The sequence below is a fragment of the Stegodyphus dumicola genome, chromosome 1, assembly GCF_044657685.1.
Source record: "Stegodyphus dumicola isolate Sdum_Otavi_A_Nest chromosome 1, ASM4465768v1".
Taxonomy (NCBI): domain Eukaryota; kingdom Metazoa; phylum Arthropoda; class Arachnida; order Araneae; family Eresidae; genus Stegodyphus; species Stegodyphus dumicola.
The window spans coordinates 40788615-40808323 of NC_140768.1; the positions used below are offsets into that span (position 1 = coordinate 40788615).

A 19709-nucleotide genomic window follows, 5' to 3' on the forward strand; every position below is an offset into this window, starting at 1 on the left:
TATTTCTACATCTTGACATTCGAGAGATCTGTGTGTGTGAACTAGTATTTGCATTCTTTAACGAAGTATAGAATTCATTGAAGAGCACCAAATTATGTTAAAATATATTTTTATCTGTTCTTCAAGAGATTTTAGAAGAGAATCAAGGTCAGTAAAGTCAAAGAGGTTAGAAACGTGTCATGCGATGTCGTTGCTTTCAAGAGGCCTTTCGAAGTATGGTAATTTTTGTTTTTATTTAGAAAGTGTTAAAAATGAATGTTTTACTTGTCTTTAATTTAAATATGAATTTATAAATAAAAATCTACAAAATGCCTGACTTTTTTTTTTAACTATTCAGAAATAATAATATAATCGTATCCACTGCAATCAAGCCATACTCAAACGGTAAACAAGATTAGAAGAAGATGCACTCGCATTGAATTCCGTTTTCTTTTTTTTAGATATGTCAATTTTAAATATGGCGCTTTTTTTGTACTTCAATAAATATGAGATCTTTAATTTGTAATCATATTTGATCTATGGATGTACGCATTTATTATTTCTTCGCACAGTATTTGAAATCATTTTCCGAGCTTAAATTGTGATAAGCATGCTTGCCGCGCAGTCTTTTCTTTTCTTGAATCAGTCCTGCAGCGCCAGGTCAATGTGTTGATAAACATTTCACGATGCAACCATGTGAACAGATAATGGTTTGGTCCTGGGAATAAAACGTGCGCGAACGTTCTCTAGGTAACCAAAACGAGTGAGTTAAATGTTACAACGAATATCGAAACGTAAATTTACTTAGCAATCTACATTTAAATATTTAATATGTCGAAGTTTTTGGCACCTTTTGAACTTACTCTTGCTATTATCAAACCCGATGTCTGCAGAAATCCGTGCAGTCTGCAAGTAAGATTTCAGTTATTTTTTATTTACTTTAATTATATTTTGAAAGTATAACAATTAATATTTCTTACAATGAAAATATTCTAATTAAATTGAAACTATTTTCGTAGTTTAATTTCATTCAGCATTCGATGTAATATGTAATGATTAGTAAACAATACAACGATAGACTTTACCAATAAATAACAAACTTAATATTTAGGTATATTTAACATGTCCGATTAGTTAACCTCTTTTGCTTCATATTGTCAATTATTTCTTTATTCAATAATATATAATCCTTCCTTTAAACAGTGCTTAATGTATTATGCAGTGCAAGGCATTTGATTTTAGGCTCTAAATGTTTGAGAGTGTTTTAGTTAGCTAAGTTTAACTATGGCATCGAATAGAATTTGAATCGACTATAATAGTGATTAGGGTAGATTATTTTGTTTTATTACTCTCATTCATAGTCATAGATATAAAACTGAATGTTTGAAATTAGTGTTTCAAACACTTTTTCCTCTCCAGTTTTATGTTTGTTAATCAAATATACGCTGCAATTTAGCTACTATGCTTGTTGTATTTGAAACCTTTTTATAGGATTTCATTAATGTCTAATTGGATTATATTTTTAATTTAAAATATCCGTTCGAAAATTATGCTCATATGTGTAGTGTAGTATGTAAAAAATGTGGTAAGGTAATTTGTTGTGTTATTCTGTAACTTTTACATTAAAAGCAAGCATACTTAACATTGTGGTATTTAATTTTCTTTTAAAATATATTTAACGTATGAAGTTCTTGTATGTTAAGCCATCTTATATGCAAGCTCATTTTTTCTAGTAAAATGCTGAAAACTAACTACATGTTTATTTTGTACATGTATATATGTAAGTTAGTATTTTATAGTACAAACTTACTACATGTTTATCATAATTGTAATGCTGCCTGTTTTATACTAAGATAGTAGAGTGTAATATATTTTACAGTTGTAATTTTTTAAAGCAAGTTTAGTTATGACTATGAAGTAGTGTAACAATACATGTTTCTTTAGAACTCCTGTCGCATTTGTTATTTTCCATATTCCACATATCATTTAATATTAGCATAACAATATTGTAATTACGTACTTTTAAGCTAAGCGTTTAATTAACGTAATTTTTATTGTTTAGTTAGAGTATGCATTAAAATTATTTACTTATTTATTTAATTGATATTTCTGTGCACTGAAGTAATATTTTAACATGATCCATGCAACAAAATGATACTGGATTAAGAAAGTAGGAACTATGTGTTCTTAATACTTATATTTGTCATTTACTAAATATTTAACATAAATTTCTTGTGTGAGAACTATTTTTTCTCCTGTTGTTATATTAGTATTTAGTTTAACTCATTATTTGCATGCTCTTCAGATTTTAATTAAAGAGTGACTCAAGTTTGTAATTCACAATGGTATTTCGTTTTTAAAGGGAGATTATTTACTTATTTAATTTATTTTTTAAAAATTATTCAGCTTGTTCAGTAATAAAGCCCTGCAGATTTTAACATTATGGCTTATGATTTTGTACAGTGATTATAAATTAAAAAAATTATTGAAATAAAAATTTTGCCAAAAGATTATTTCAAATCTTTGAAGATTTGAATTTCTCTGCTTTTCACATTAATTGTTGATGATCTGATGAGATTTCCTGAAATGCATATGACTGCTTACAATTTTGCTTGTAAGTATGTATAATAGCTTTGCTATTAATTTTTATTGTTCCCTGTCTTAAATATTTTGACCAGTTACTAATGTTAATGCCATCCACCTCACCTTCATTATGAAAATTAAAAGTCTCAGCTATGCAATGAAAATTATGAAAATAAATTAGGTAGTCTTTTTAAATGAGATGTCTTGTCTCTTATATTTTGTGCTTTAAACATCACAAAATGTGAATAAATTTATTATTACAAATGCAGAAATTTTTTATCATATCAGAAAGCTCAAATTAGTTGAAAAGCATAGGATACTGAGTAACATGTTACCTTACCAACTAGCTTTATGCAGTAAAAGATTACTTTTGATCTAAGCCTTGAATTCATGTATTTTTAGGTGAAAATTTTTTGCATATCACATGTACTTTAGTCGTGAGAATCTTTTGAGTAGTAGAATTATCTTTCAGATAATCTTGTGTTTGTATTTTTAATGTTATCTACATTTAGCTTTGATAAAGTGTTCCAATTCATATCATTCGATTGCAGACTTTTCTTCCCCCTCCATGTTTATGACCTAGATAAGAAAATATTATAATACTCTGTCATACTTCCTATCTAAGCATTCAAGGTTTTTAACATATTCATAATATTGAAACAATAGCAGAATTTTCTGTATTGTTTCTTTAGTTATATTTTAATTTATTTGCTTTTGTTTTAGTTGATAAGACAGATTATTTTGGAGAATAATTTCTACTTCGTCGATACCAGAATCACACGACTCAACAAACTTGAAGCTGAGAAGTTTTATGTTGAGCACAAAAGTAATTTATGTTGTATATTATTTGTTTACAAAAATATCAAAACTAATTCTCATATAAATAACATATATGTATGTGTATAAGTATCTTTCCATCTACTTTATTTGTGCTTCATTTTTTAAAGTTCTTAATTGCATTTTTGAAGTACTTTATCTTAGTGTATATCAATTTATTTTTCAGATAAATTTTTCTTCAATCGACTTGTGACATTTATGTCAAGGTAAGTCTTATTTAGTGTTTTTCTTTTCCTTTAATTATTTTTAATATCATTCTCAAAATTTGCCTTGTTTGAATTTTAAATCTTTTCACCTTTTATCTTCAATGAATTTTTCTTTATTTTGCACTTGTGGTGGATTTACTAAGTCTAAAATTACTGGAATAAAAATTACTTCTGAATTTTCAGGTTCAAATAAGGGAAAAAAAATCAGAAAATTATTGTTGGTAATATGTAATTAGAGTTCCAGCCTTTTTTTTGGAAAGGACAGTCCTTTAATCAGCTTTGTTGTCCTTGACCTTTTTTGAGTTTCGAAAAAATGCCAAATTACTTTTATTTCAAAATTAAAAATTTCTTAAGTTTTCTTTTTTCAGGCCACTGATTGTTCTGAACAATTATTCATACTGTTTCTAGTTAAGGATAATTCTATAGAAATCATACCGATTAAATATATTTATTGTTTTCATGACATTTAACTCCCTACGTATAGCTCCCATGATTTGAGTGGGATTATGAAGTTGCTACACTTCTACAGTTCACGTGAAAATCGCAAAAGAAGATTTTTTCCTTGATTCATTTCAATATGAATATGTTTTACTCAGAGAAAGATAAAAATAGAAAGAAAATATATGAAGAGCATTAGGTATGAAGAGTGTCAAGTTGGATTATATTTGCAGCCATACTTTAGATATTATCAACATAAAAACTTTGCATAATAATGAGTGAGTAAAAATAACAGGGCTAGCTTTATTTCTAAGGTCAATATACACAATTTGTAATATTTACAAATAACTAAAAATGCTTTGTCATTTTAAATATTTCTCTTTTTGATATTTATGTAATTTAGTATAAAGAAAGACCAATTTTTATTTTTTTAAAATTTTATATTTTCTGTTTTACTACAAAATTTCTGTAAAATTTTAAAGTTTTTAATTTAATCAGCTTTGTTGTCCTTGACAAAAATAATTTTCAAAACATTTCTGTAAAATTTTGCAGTAAAACAGAAAATAAAATTGATCTAAAAATAAATGTGTTGTGTTAAAAAATTGTGTTAAAAATTAAATTGATCTAAAAACAAATATATGTTCATGTCTTGCAAATTATGCCTGCTAAAATCACATGTGTCATATTGTACATAATTTGAAACTACAAGAAACAATTAAAATTCTAGCGTTATATGAAATTGTTGATAAAGATACGAATAGTAATAAATGTAGATGAGGAATATATATATATGCCATAATTTCAAAGCACAGTCTCATGATGGAACTCTCAACAGCGTTCAGTTTCTGTCATGGCTGTGGTTAAGGCATATAGATGAAGGCAACAGACTGAATTTCGACAAACTACCAGTCTTTATTTTCACACATATCCAAATTACTTGGGCTGACACTTATTCAGTCATAATTAAATATGATAAATTTCTATGTATATTGGTTTTTAACAAGAAATGACATAGTTAAGCAAAGGTAAAGCGACACGATGTTGACAGAGCAGCAATGAGGAAAGAGAAGAATGATGTAGTTTATTGTGCCAAGGGTATTTATACCAAGTCTGAGGTATTAGAGCTAATCTGTGATGATTAATATTAGTTTTAGTTGCCCTTTTCCAGTAGCATTATATAACATAGAGAGATCTCAAATTTTGGAGAACGGATGAATTTAGGGGGAGAGCACTAAATCTAGAATCGTTAATTTTGAGGTCTGCAATTATTTTTAAAGCAGCTATCATATTTTCTTAAATCTTATATATATATATATGTAATAGTTTCTATAGTAGAACGCAGGTGGTTGGATCCACAATGAACAGCTAGAATTTTGTTGCCGATCCACAAGGAATAATAAATTTGGCAGTCAAAGTATATTTAATTTAACTTTTATTTCAGTGAACATGTTGTGGCCACAACCAAGTTGGCACATTTATTGTGCCTATTCCAAAAAGCTTACATTTTTGATAGATTTGCAGTAAAAAAGAGGAGCAGACAGACAACATTCCAGCTAAGCTAAAAGGGTGAAAGCAAAATAAATATACTTGAAAGCAAGTGCATTATGTTCAGAGTGAAATCTATCATCAGAATTATATGACACAGATTTTTCTCGAAATGAAGCAGTGCAAATAGAGGTTACTATTTTTAGAATACAGAAGGGGATTAATTTCCTCTTCTAATTTAATCTTTTACATATTCTTTATTTTCTTACATATAAATTATCCTGTATTTTAGAACGAGAGAGTATGAAAATTAAGTTATTCTGTCAACAAAGGAGTATGTAAGTTAACTAGTGACTCTGTTATGCACAATATGCTTTTTGCGAGTATTAATACAGTGGAGTCTTTCTTGACAGGAATGGCATACAGTTCTCATTATCAGTCATTTGCATCATTTCAAGAATATAATGCTTCATAGAGGTAATAATTTATATGAGAGCAGAAAGTGCAGTTCATCCCCATTGTGTATGAGTAATGCTGAAAACTGATTTAATGGGCGCTGAGGTGGCCACCACAAAACCCAAAATTTTCTGTATTTAAACCCGATTGGCAACTTACAAGACTCTATGAAAACCTCATAATGCATTCTAGCAGCTATATATTAGAACCACTTTAATATGCAGCTATGGCTGCATATTAAAGTGGTTCTAATATTTTACCATTTCTTTTTATTTCCCTAATATTTATAAATAAATTATTATAATCAAAAGTCCTGTCAGAAATTAAATTTGATGAAGTTTCCTGGAGTCGTTTTAATCTACATGTTGCTGAGTAAGTTAAAATTTTTTTTTATTAAAAAACATTCTATAATATTCTAATTGTTGTGATAACTATTCTGAAAACTAATGCTTTCTGGTTTAAAAAAGTAATTAAAAAAATTTTTTTCAGTGGTTTAATGTCTGTACATATTTTGGGAAGAGAAAATTCTATTAAAGCTTGGCGAGAGCTTATGGGTCCAACACATGTTTATAAGTAAGTTGTTTTGTACATTAGTGTAGATGCATTTTCTCAAAACTATAACATAAAGTTAAATGTTTTGTTTCCATTTAGGGCACAATATGAAGCACCTAACTCACTGAGAGCTCGTTTTGGGCTTACTGATACTAGGAATGCTACTCATGGTTCAGGTAATTGATTTATTTGTGAAAAACTTCACTTGAAATAAATATGTTGATAAAAGATGTGTTGTTGAGATGATGTGAAGTACCAATATTCAATCTGTTTACTTCAGCTGAAATGTTAATTAATAAAGCTTTGGATAACTATTATATGGTTGTAAATCCTACACTGTATTTTGCATGGACTTGTGGATGATATTCATTTGGGTCTGGTAAATAATGCATCTACTAAAGATGAATGATGCTATGAAACTGAATTGCTTTCAATTTTCTAAAAGTGTTTATAAAATCAAAACATATAACTATTGCTCAAGTTTTTAAATTCTGTTACATGTAATAAGTAAACTTTCAATATTTTTAGAAATATGCTGTATTTACTCGCATATTTCCCGACTTTTCCTACTAATTTTACCTCTTGAAAACCAAGACGGGGAAAATGTGTGGTTTATATTCTTTCTAAAGAGGTGGCATAAATTATAACATATTACATTTAAAATGCACGTATAAAAAACACACTGGTATTATTATATTTATGCATTTCGAAAGATTTATTTCAATAATATTCTTTTTATTTACACAAAATAATTTTCTATTTGTGCGTATATTTTACTTTTTTACCATAATAAAGATGGGATTTATTGCTTTTGAGATTATTTTCAGTAAGAAATAAAGTACCAACACAGTGGATTTACTGTACAATTAAAGGGATATGTTGCTGTTCATGTAAATTTTATTTATTTATAGGCATAAGTTGGCAGCTATGTAATTTATTTAATTTTTCTTTAAAATTTTCAGTTTTGTAGGAAATTTTAATTTCTGAAGGCTTAAGATCAAAACTCTTATGTTTTATAAATGTTTCTAGATGTTATGTACTGATTATGTATTCTAGATGTTATGTATTCTAGATATTATGTAGTCATGTACTAGCATCTATTTAAAATGTCACTTAATCAACACTTTTTGAAAAAGTATGATGACAGATGATTGTTTCATATATTTAAATATCAGGAACATGTATTAATTTAGAAGTCAAATAGCAAAAATCAGCATTATATTTGCAAATTTTCACAGGACTAGTTTTGATGGTTTTACCGAACCATCAACCTCAACTGCCAAAGTGCAAATGAATGAGATGATATATACTGATTAGATAAGATAGTGATTTTAAACTTATATAATCATTATATGTTATCTCATTCATTTGCATTTTAGCAGCTGAGGATGATGGTTCGGTAAAACCATCGAAACTAGTCCTGTGAAAATTTGCAAATATAATGCTGTTTTTTGTTGTTTGACTTCTAAATTAATACTTGTTCGGTGTGTTATTTTATCATAATCAGAAACATGTAATAGCAATTTCTAAAACAGTTTAACAGTGTTAGTATAATAATTGCTTTATAATATATTTGTATTAATTTTTGATGCATAAATGGACTTCTTATGCCATTTCTTTAGAGATAAGGAAAGCATATTATCATTATGTGCTGTGAAAAATATGTTTTAATATTAGCCTCTTTCTTTTTTAAGTTATAATGCCCCCCCCCCAAAAAAAAAATTAAACTGTATTGCTTAATCTTGAATGACTAGTAGCATCTAAAGCTATTTCTTAACATAAATTTTATTTATTTTGTATTTCTTATGAAAAAGAACATTAAAAAAAAAAAAAAGATTAAGTTTGATGTTAGCATATCATTTTACAATATTTATATTTTTTAGATTATGAGCATTTAAATAATTTATTTATAGAATTTTTAATTACATATGTTGTCTTAAATACTGTTTAAAAATATTTAAAATATAAATCTGTAAATTACTCTTACAAAACTAAACATTTTTATAGTTAATCAATATTTAGGAATGGAAATTTTTTTTTATAATATGAAGTAACTTTATGCATGTAATAAACTAAAATCTGTTACATTCCTATTATTTTCATTATTTAACCCATTCTAATATTTTTTATTTAATTTTCACATTGTTTACATTTTGAAGTGAAAAATGTCAAAATTTCTTTTTAAATATTTTCCAATTCAGATTCTCCTGATACTGCAAGACGAGAAATATCATTCTTTTTCCCAGATTTCAACATGGATGATTTTTACAAGTATCATGAAGAAGCTTTTCGTAATAATGAAGTGGTTTTTGATCCTGAAAGATGGGTTCATAAGATTAAAGATGCTAAAGCTCAGAAAATATAAAATAATATGTTCACTTATTTCTTTAAATGATAGTCAGATTTTTAATATTTTCATTTCAGCTTTTAATTTCTTCTCAAGTGTTAGATTATTGTAGGACTTGGCAACTTTTATTTTAGCTAAAGAAGATGGTTTTAAAATGTTCATGTTTGTTAACTGTAAATTAGTATTGGTAATTAATGCTTGGTGTACAAGAAAGTATGCATTGGAATATAAAAAAACAAGGCCTGTTTCTTAATTAGATTCTTAAGTGCTTGAAAATAAAAATATGAATTCAGAAAAATGTCTTAATATACTCAAAAATTAGCTGTGTAAGGCATTTCTACATGCAAATGCCCTTACGTCACAAATGTGTACTGTATAACACTGAGCCAGCCATCAGGTGACAGATCAGAAACTAAACTGTCATATTCTAACTGCTTTGCAAACTACTTCAATAATATTGCCATTCATCAGAGATTTTTTTCCTAGTGTTCTATATCATGGATATCTCTTTTTATATCTTGAAACATTTAACCTCATTTATGAATAGCATTATCACGTCTATTTGATAGATATCACACTATCTGCAATGAATTTTAACTGCATTCACCCCTTCAGTTAGAATAAATTAATTACAAAGCAATTATAGCACTTGGCAGGAGTGCCAGTTTTATATTCATATGCCTGCTACTTAAATGTAATAAATTAAATCAAAAATTGCTGGGCTCATAATATTTCATAGTATGTATCTAACTTTTGTATATATTACACTTCTTTTCATTCTTTTTTTTATTTTTCATGTCTTTTGGAATTTAATTAAAAAACAGCCTTTACATTTACCTTGGATTGACATGGAAACAAAGCTATTCACTTCCGTCCTAGAAATGAATTAAAAAAAATCATTACTAAGTTAAAAATTTATTATTTATCATATTTTTTCTAAAAGTGTTTTTCTGCATTTCCTTTATATATAAAATAATTTTAAAAGTGAGACTTTTTACTACCTGTTTAACTATTAAGGACTTCCATCTAAATCCTTATGCACATTTTTAAGTTTTTGATTTATGTGTAGTTGTGCTTTTAGAATTGCATTGTAAATTTAGTTTTATTATATTCTGTTTGTGTCTTTTGCTTTTTCAAAAAATTTTTACTATTAAGTTTTTTATTTGTAGTAAAAGATCTGAAAAAGTACTGAGTTGTATATGTAAATGATATGTATATTTGATTTTGGTTTATCTCAAATCACAAGAAAATCTATTATGGCTTTATATTTTGGTTTCTTTCCTATTTCTTAAAATAGGGTTATACATAAAGTGAAATTTATTTTTAATTTTAAAACCCCAATGAAAGGTTCAGTCAAACTTTCATTTGTGCTAAAATATTTGCCCTGTAACTGATAGTTTGTAAAGAGTTGTATATAATGTTATGGAGAATGTATTTGTAGGATTAAACAGAAGAAGTTCCTATTTGTATACTAGTTTTATGATTTCCAAAACATGTGTGTTTTCATTTTTATTTATTATTTTTATTTCAATATATATATATATGTATGTATGTGTATGAGCTTCTTTGATTTGCTAGTTGTGACTTATTTTTAGTATCTGCATTCATAAGTATTTCAGTCTCTGATGATGTACTATATTTGAATTTTATTTTTCATTCATGTTGAGTATATTTAATTCATTTTCATATGACACTTTGTTGACAAGTTTATGTAGGTACTTAATGTTTGAAAATAAAATTTTTGCTTCATTATCTTTATTATTTTAATATATGAAATAAAGGATCATATATTTATGTTTACTAAAGCTGAATTATTTGCTGACTCAAAACATATAATTTACAAGGAAATGTATTTATTTGCAAATTCCCTCCCCTTTCTTACTGATTTTATTGCATGAAAGTCGAGAGGGAGGAAAATACACTGTGTATATTATTTTGTATTTCAAAGGGCGTATCAATTTCAATAACATTCTTCTTACTTACACAAAATACTTTTCAATTTATGCATATGCTTTACACTGCTACCATAAATCAGGTATTTCTAAATCACATGCTGAAAAAACAAGTGGAAAAATTACAAGTAACTACAGTAATTAGCCAATGCATTTGTTCTTGCATCTGCAGATTTTCTTACTGTCGAATATCGATAGGATGATCTGGATTTGCTTTAGTTCATGCAAGTAGATAGGCCTTCAAGGAGAATTGCATTATCATGGGGGTGGTGTAGCCAAGAAAAAATTTTATGATAAAACAAGTTTTTAAATACTTCCTTGTTAATAACTTGAGATTTGTTAAAGTTATTTATTCTGCAGTAGAAAATTGTTTACTATTTTGTCGAATGCTAGACATTTTAGCTCATATACTAGTTAAATCTATTTAATACTAATTAATGATATTTCTGTTATTTTGTAATAAATACATTAAAAAAATTTTATGTCATTGTTTTTAACCATAAATGGTTGATCACATCCGTATAAAATATTCTGAGATGAACCAGTCTATTTTATTTGATGAAGCAGATTTGAAATGACAACCAGAAGCCGAGAACTGGTAGCTACATTGTTAGAGAGAAAGTGTGGGATGACAGTGATATTCTTGTCAAAATATATTCAAAACTTCTCCTTTGAAGACGTAGAAGGGCTTTTAATTTGAAAGCTTTCATTTGCATTAATCATGAACTTCGATTAGTGAAAAGCCATTGGTGTTAAATGATTTCTGGAGGAGGATAAAGGTTATTTTCACACAGGTAGCTTCTACATTTGCACAGTATGTAGGCATCCACAGATTAAAAATAAATGAGTCTTGTTTCTTAAAATTACTGTATATTCAAGGAGATGTATCTTTATGCATTCAGAGTTGTAAACTAATGTATGTAAGGAAGATTTTGAATTTCAGAGCATTGCTGCCTATTGAAAGAAGATGTATGAAGTGAAATTGTGTTTATTGGTGTGATTTCTTAAAAGCTGGCTTAGAATTTCCATCATGTGAATAAAAGTTCCCAGATGATTTATAGAAGGTATACTTTAAAGCATTTGTTACAGATACTGCCAAATTCTTTAGGATGTCTGCTGTGTAGAATTTGTTTTCTTTTTAATAAGATATGATTTCTTACCTATTTTCCTTCTGGTTTTATTCTTTATATATGATGATGTGATCTTGCAAATTTATAGCTTATCCCCCTTTTATCATACCAAAATCATAAAAATTCTAATTAAATTGAATTAAAAGCTTAATTTAAAAATTAATTAAAATTCAGTTGAATTAATTAAAAACTACAGAATTAATTAGTTTAGAGAAAGACCAATTTTCTTTCAAGAATCTGATAGTTAAAGAATTGTGTGTCATGCACATAGGTACTTAATGAGCACAAGAGGTAATTTGTTAGAACATTAACAGAATAAGATGGATTGGACAAAGCTGCGACAAAGTTGTATAGATGTTCTTTGGTTTTGTTCGGAAACCAAACAACATCTATACAACCTTGTATAGAGGGGGGGGGGAGAATTCCGAATGCAATGGTGCCTCTTTCGCATGAGTAGAGGCATCCTGCTACAACAAGGTCCCTTTATTAATTATTCTGGTTTCGCTCTTGAAGGTCACGCCAAGGGTTCCAGGGTTAAAAGAAATCTTTCACCGGGATCGGAATATGGGCATCTTTGTTATGTACCAGTGGAAAATTTCCTCCTTCCCCAGATTCAGCGGAGGTAACGACACTGTGTGTTAGTAAAGTTTTGGCAACGAGAAAGGAAGGTGGTTTGTTGAAAGCTGCTAGGTCCTTCCTGCTCGGGCTATGGCCATTTTGGCCTGCTAGAACTATGACTCCTCGTGTATGCTGTTGATCGCACACATTCTTGCTTAACAATTTTCTGAAATTATGTGACTGAATTTATCTAAGTCCCACATCTTCAAACTGCACCTGTTAAAGTTTTTTTTTTTTATTTTATTAAAATTTATGTTATTTGTTAGAAAAGTTTATTTCAACCCAGTATGACAACCGGGGTTTTGTGTAGTGGATTTGGCCACTACACTACAAAGCCTTCCTGGTAGATTGCTATATTTTTATGCAGTTCTTGTGTCCTGTGAGAAGTTGCTCTTTGCCTTGATTAGAGATATGGTCCATTAGAAGGAAGTTCAGATTCATTGATGCAAGTTGTTGTTGCATAATTTGGTGTATGTCTGATATTTTGGAACACTCTACACGGAGGTAATGATTTTGCAGTCTAATGGCTAGCTCATAATACACTATATCAGGCACTTTCTAAACAAACAGCTAGCCGAAACAACTCTGGCGATAAGAGGCACACCAGTAGGCAAGTGACTAACTAAGACTGCTGAGTGCTGGTAGTTTGAAATTTCGGCAAACAAGTGGCTGCATGGTGTTTTCTTGACTTTTCCCAAGTGCAATACGGATACAAGACAATTTTGTTTTGAGAAAGTAGTGATTTGCCATATTCAACTAATCTCCTTGGCTGCAGGAGATTCTCCTCTTGATAACTACTGATAACTTGGGACTTGTATAAATTTATTTTCAGTTTTCATTTGTCTTATCTATTTATTTTCCCCCTTTATTTCTTTATCTTTCCTTATTATTTCTTTTATGGTGATAATTACATTCAATTACTTTTGAATTAAGAGTTGAAGACAGTGAAGGGCTGATGCAATTAGCATATAAAAATGACATTATCAGTTACAGATGGTTGATCCAGAGCTTAAATGATTTTCAAGTTTTTTTATCTTTTTCACAAAAGCACTACTTTGGTAGTTGGAATTCATACTGAATATATACCTTCAGTAGACATGCTGATTATGTATATTCATATTATAACTTAGTTATGATTTAAAAAGCAAATATTGTTCAGATTTTTGCTTCAGTAAACTCATTGTTCTAAAGCATTTTTTCAGTAATTTATCTCCCATACTGAGGTATTAGAATGATGAAAAGTTTTGCATGAATTATTAAACTTTTGCTGGTGTATTGATGATTTATGATTACATAAAATTTTCAAAGAAAGGAAATTATTACTTTGATAAATCAAGAAAGATAAATCAGGAAATGTTATAGATGATAGACGGGGATTTATACGGCAGAAGTTCTAAAGCAATAAAAGAGTGGATGACAAAAGGAATGCATTTTATAGCACTAATGCACGTTTCTTTCTAATTTTTAAAGTAGAAAGTTTCCCCTTTATTTATAGCAAAAGATTAGAATATATCTGTTATGTAATAGCTTCTTTAAAAGAAGATCGTTTCAAGTTTATTTTTTTAACGTTAATTAGATTATGTTATTCCTATTTGTTTTATTTTTGAGACAGATACACTTTCCTGCTCATTTTTGCTTTTAATCTGCCGATAAAATAGACAAGTGTTTAATTTTCTAGTGGAATAAAAATTAATATTTATTTAGTTCCTTGCTTTCTAAACTTTCCTGTTTCATTTATAAATTAGTTTCATCTGAATCACCGTCATTTACGTAATTTTCTTTTCAGAACTCCTTTTAACATAAGGTAATTATAAAACTTTGAGGACAGTTAATACATGAGTGAAATTTTAAGATTTTGTGATTGACAATGAAACTATTAATTTTTACTTCGTTAACATTTTTTTTTATTATGATAGATACAATTGCAGTGGTTCTAGCAAAAATCCATTCGGCGACCACGCTGTCTTCGATTGATACGGCAAACGTTTTGTGGCGGGAAAATGTTGATGTGTAGTAGAGAACAAAGTTCAAGAAACAGAGAAGGAAACGGCTGTGGTAATCATTTCGCTTAGAACACCAGCCTTGAGCTAAACTGAACAACCTTACGGGGCCTCTCATGGCTGCGGTTTAAGTGCACTGATAAGTTGAGGAACATTTGTTTAGTTGGCAGCTGGATTTCGTTGCGTATATTGCTTTCATCGGTTTCTCTTAGTATTTTCTGAGGAGGGAGGGGGAAGTAGAGTGAATAAATTATAGAATTAACTTTTGATTATCTGATGGTGGATTAATCGAGCCTTTTTTTTTTTTTTTTTTTTTTTTAAGGAAGTTTGTTTACTGTGGAATGATGCAAAAACTACTATTAGAATAAACAAAATTTCTATTGGAAATGGTAAAAAAAAAATGCTTAGGATAAAAGCAGCGAAATCAGATGATTTCACGATATTTTAAAATTTTTTTATCCGCAAAGGTATATTATTTAATTGTGCGTAATCTCGACTATATAAACGTTGTTAAATCATCCGCTAAAAAATAAGTTTATAAAGTTTTGACTTGATTTGGTAGCATAAATATCAGATTAATATAAAAGTTTTGACTTGATTTGGTAGCATAAATATCAAATTCGTACTAGAAGTTACGCGAATTATCTCTGTGTTTGGACAGAACTACAGAGTCTCGAGAAGGTTTAACAAACCTTTTTATTTAATTAGAACCAAGAACATAAATGACTCTTCTCACGCTCGTGGTGTTGTAACTTAACAGTAAACTGAAAATTCAAATTAAAACTAAGACTAATAGCCGAAGGCTACACAATTGTTTCAACGCGAAGTTCCCTCAAACTTCTCACCAGCTTAACAATGTAACTGTCGGCAACTATAATGCAAAGCCGATTAACCTTTTGAGGCCGGGGCTTTGGTAGCAGTAAAAGCTACCAAATGACGGGGAATCTTGAACCGAATGCTTTCTCGCTTTGAGAAATCACCTCCTATTTGCAACAAAGATTCTTGTGTGTATTTTAGTGGATTCTCAGAGAGGTGCATCTATGTCGCAAAAGGAAGACCTTTGAAAGAGATAAGTGGTTAAAATCCTAGGGACGTCAAATTTGACATTTCACCCCACTTTTCAGCCTGGAAAATGGAGGGAAAAGACATTGCCACTAAAGTGGACAACCCCGTCTTTACAAAGAGAGGACTCTATAGCCACTATAATGGCCATCCCGTCTTCAAAAGGTTAATAAAAAAAAAATCTTATCTGAGATAGCGGAAACCTAGTAACGTGGGTTCGAGAGGCAAAAGCACACTCTGTCTTAGAATCTAACAACATCAGCTATAGTCCATCTAATTTGCATTCTGGGGAGGAAACGGAAGGGAGAAGTGACTGTAAAGATCCAAGATATAAAATAACGGGTTAGTGAAAAATAATAGCAAACTTACAAGTTGATAAATTGAAGCGTACAGCCATTGATCTTCTGTTTCTTATTGTTTACTGTTGAAATACAAGAGTAACACACACGCAAGAAAAAAAGGTCTGAGAAGTTTCACATTTTAAATTACGTCCAAAGGGGCGTTTTTTTTTTAACGTTTTGTGTGTTACTTTTATTTATTAAATACCATGTTCTTCGCACTTAAACCATAAAAATCACTTCAATAGCAATGTCGCAAAATAATTTTAAAATGAGCCTATCTTTAGAATTTCCGATACACATTTCCGCGCGCAGGAGATAAAAAAGTTTTTTTCTTCCCCTCCCCCCCCCGTAGATTGTTGCCATTGCTCGCTTTCAAATCGTTGAGTTTGTTACTCAAAAATTCGTTAAAGTTTTACAAAATATGAAATCGATAATAAAAAAAAATTCAAAAAAAGAAAAAAAAAAAAAAAAAAATCTGAAATGTTTTAGATTTTAAATTACGTCCAAAGGGGCGTTTTTTTAACGTTTTGAGTGTTACCTTTATTTATTAAATATCATGTTCTTTGCACTTAAACCATAAAATTCAGTTCAAGAGCAATATCGCAAAATAATGTTAAATTAAGCATATCTTTAGAATTTCCGATATACACAGTCTCGCGAGCTGGAGATAAAAGTATTTTTTTTCTATATAACGTTGCCATTTCTCGCTTTTAAAGCATTGAGTTTGTAAATCAAAAATTCGTTAAAGTTTTACAAAATATAAAATCTATAATAAAACAAATTCCAAATTTGGGATTTCAGATGCCCATATTCGCAGTAGGATTTCGTCATTCAAAATTCGATGGCTCTATGTACCATTGTTTTATCACAATGCGAGAAATAGACAATCATTTATGCAGATTTTTCATTATTTAATTTCTTCAAATATAATGCAGGACTCTAACATTTTGTGGCAACAGTTTGAAAAGTGAACCGACGTTTATGAGTCCGACGCAAAATCGCAAAACGAAAACAATAGTCCTTCAGGGACAAAGCCCCTTTGGACTAAATATGGGCTTCCACATGCCCATATTCGCAGTAGGGTTACGTCATTCAAAATTCGATGGCTGTATGTACCGTTGTTTTATCACAATGTCAGAAATATACATGCATTTATGCAGATTTTTCATTATTTAATTTCTTCAAATATAATTGCAGGACTCTAACATTTTGTGGCAACAGTTTGAAAAGTGAAACGGGCATTTATAGTGATTCAACGCAAAATCGCAAAACGAAAACAATAGTCCTTCAGTGACAAAGCCCCTTTGGACTAAAAAAGATATATTCTTCTTTTAAGCGCTGATATAATTTTCATAACAAAAGGAATATATTCTCCAAATATTAAAATTACAGGTAAATTATAAATATGATTATTTTATGTTAATTATAATACAAGTTATTCCCACTTTCCTGTGGGCCCACCAGCGGCCGAGCGGTAACGTCGCTGAACACTGGTAGTTCGGTTCGAATCCCGCGAACGGGCTGGCTGCATGGGTGTTTTCGTGGTTTTCCCATGTGTAACGTGTATACGAGCCAGTTTCCCATAGAAAGTCCTCCACGAAGGCATCCCTCCGCTTAGGCAGATAGCCCTAGTGTGCTTTGCCATAATTAAGTACACCAACCCACTTTCCTGTGTGTGTGTGTGTGTTTTAAAAGCTGTAGCATTAACTGTGGTTTTAGGTTAATCGTGGACGTCGTCTCTGGTTAATCTTGAGTTTACTGTAGTTTTATTTATTTATTTTTTACATTAAAGAAGTTATTTTGATCGTGCGACCGCAGACTGTTGCCATCATGTACAGTGAATGATCAAAGCTTTAGCTTTGGAACACTTATTATGAAGTATCTGAATTTTGCTGATAAAATGGCAAATGTTTTTATTATACGGCAATTTAAAAATTACGAGCTGGACATGAAAACTGCACCCAAAGTGTCAGTTTTAAAATGCAAATGTTATTTCAATGAAATGTTAAGGAAAAGTAGACGTAAAACGAAGCGATACAGGTACCCTCTTCGTTACGAAAGATTAATTTTCCTGTGAAACATTTGGCAAGACGAAATAGCTTAGAGCGAAGTATCAGTTCTCGTTGTTTACTTCTGAAAAGTTTTAATTTTCCCAGCATTTAAAAGGATACCTATCACAAATCATACCAAATTACAATAAAAATAAAATGTGTTTAAATATCTAACCTCTTAAATAGACTTAAGTTCAGTTATCGAAGACTTGGTAATGAAATACTTTAGGAGACTGAGATGCAGAAGAGCTAAATAATAGATTATTTATTAAATGTGTACATAATTCATTCGTATGGTCACTGCATACAAAGTTTTTGTCTGTCGCCACTGTCAAAAGTCGAGGTGGTTGCAATGTGATGGATTTTGAATTGGCTAAACTGTTAAACTGTTTATTCCCTGCTTCTCAGTTGTAAAGCTCTTCATGGCTATCAAACTATCACTGTCTTAAACCTGCCAATCTAAGGCTATATTCATTAATAGGAGGGTTTACTCTGAAATTTTTGAGACACAGTTAGATGATACATTTTAAACTTACCAAATTTTTCCCTAGAATATCAGTGCATTTTTGTAGGCTAATTTTCCGAAGATTAAGTGCTTCATGCTTTTATACTCTTATCAATATCATCTTCGGAATGAAAACGACTGTCACGTAAATTTTGTTTCAGGTTAAAAAATAGCCAAAAGTCATTCATAGCAAGATTAGGAGAATAGAATATATGTTCTGTCACTTTAATGTGTTTAATTCACTTTAATGTTGTTTAAAATAACAAAATAAAACTTATGCAAACAAACTAATCTTAATAAGTGATGTAAGCACATCTGACTTCATACAAGCTCCGTAACGACGTTCTAATTAAACGGTCAAGAGCACCAGAAGATAATAACTGCCATTCCTCTCACGAAACAGTTACGAGCAAAGATGTAAAAGATGTAAAAGGCCATCCCAATGATGTTCGATGGGATTGAGATCGGCCGAATATAGTGAGCATGTGGCCATACTGTCTGTCTACGAGAACAGTGTCTCGCGGGTGGCGGTCGCTATAGCAACAGGGCTAGTATATTTCAAATAGGGATGAACCAAGGGTTCGTCCCTATTTGAAATATACTAGCCATACATAGAAATATTAACGTTGACTTTTATTTGAATTTGTAAAATCGTGTAGTATGTAAAAATATATGAATGAATATATCCTTAAAATTTATTGGCACGCAGATATAGCGGCTAGCCCTTCAATTACTGAAGTTTTCGTCGTTCGTTTCGTTGGTAACCAAGAGTTGCTTTATTGTTATTTTGTATCTGGCGACTGTTGGCTGAAAGAAAAAGAGCTATCATTCGTCTTCAAGACACCCCTACGGAAAATAGGCTAAGACTCTTTTCCGCGGCAACAGACAGTTGCAGACTAACTGGTGAGAGCTTTTCTTATGGTAGACAAACTGTACATGTGGCTTCATGTGAGTGATATTTTCACACTGTACATGGAATATTAGTCCATAAGACTAAACAATACCGTACAGCCGCAATAATACCTCCAATAAAGACAAGTAGGTTGGTGTTACAGATTAACTAAACTACAGTCATGATTGAATTGCCAGTTCTGTGGCGTGGTGTTCAATGATATTAATGGGCTTGTTCTATATTTCTTCTTCTGCCCAAGTCCTCACACATTCAAG

General features: G+C 30.1%; 1 protein-coding gene across 1 annotated transcript; it reads left to right on the forward strand.

The window, feature by feature from the left end:
* The first annotated feature begins 448 nt into the window (after positions 1 to 448).
* On the forward strand, positions 449 to 10688 carry LOC118185227 (nucleoside diphosphate kinase 6, mitochondrial-like). The gene is made up of 6 exons (XM_035355054.2): positions 449 to 891; positions 3286 to 3388; positions 3566 to 3605; positions 6474 to 6557; positions 6636 to 6712; positions 8738 to 10688. The coding sequence occupies exons 1-6, from the start codon at positions 811 to 813 to the stop codon at positions 8899 to 8901; spliced, it is 549 nt and encodes a 182-aa protein (XP_035210945.1). The 5' UTR covers positions 449 to 810; the 3' UTR covers positions 8902 to 10688.
* Positions 10689 to 19709: the final 9021 nt, after the last annotated feature.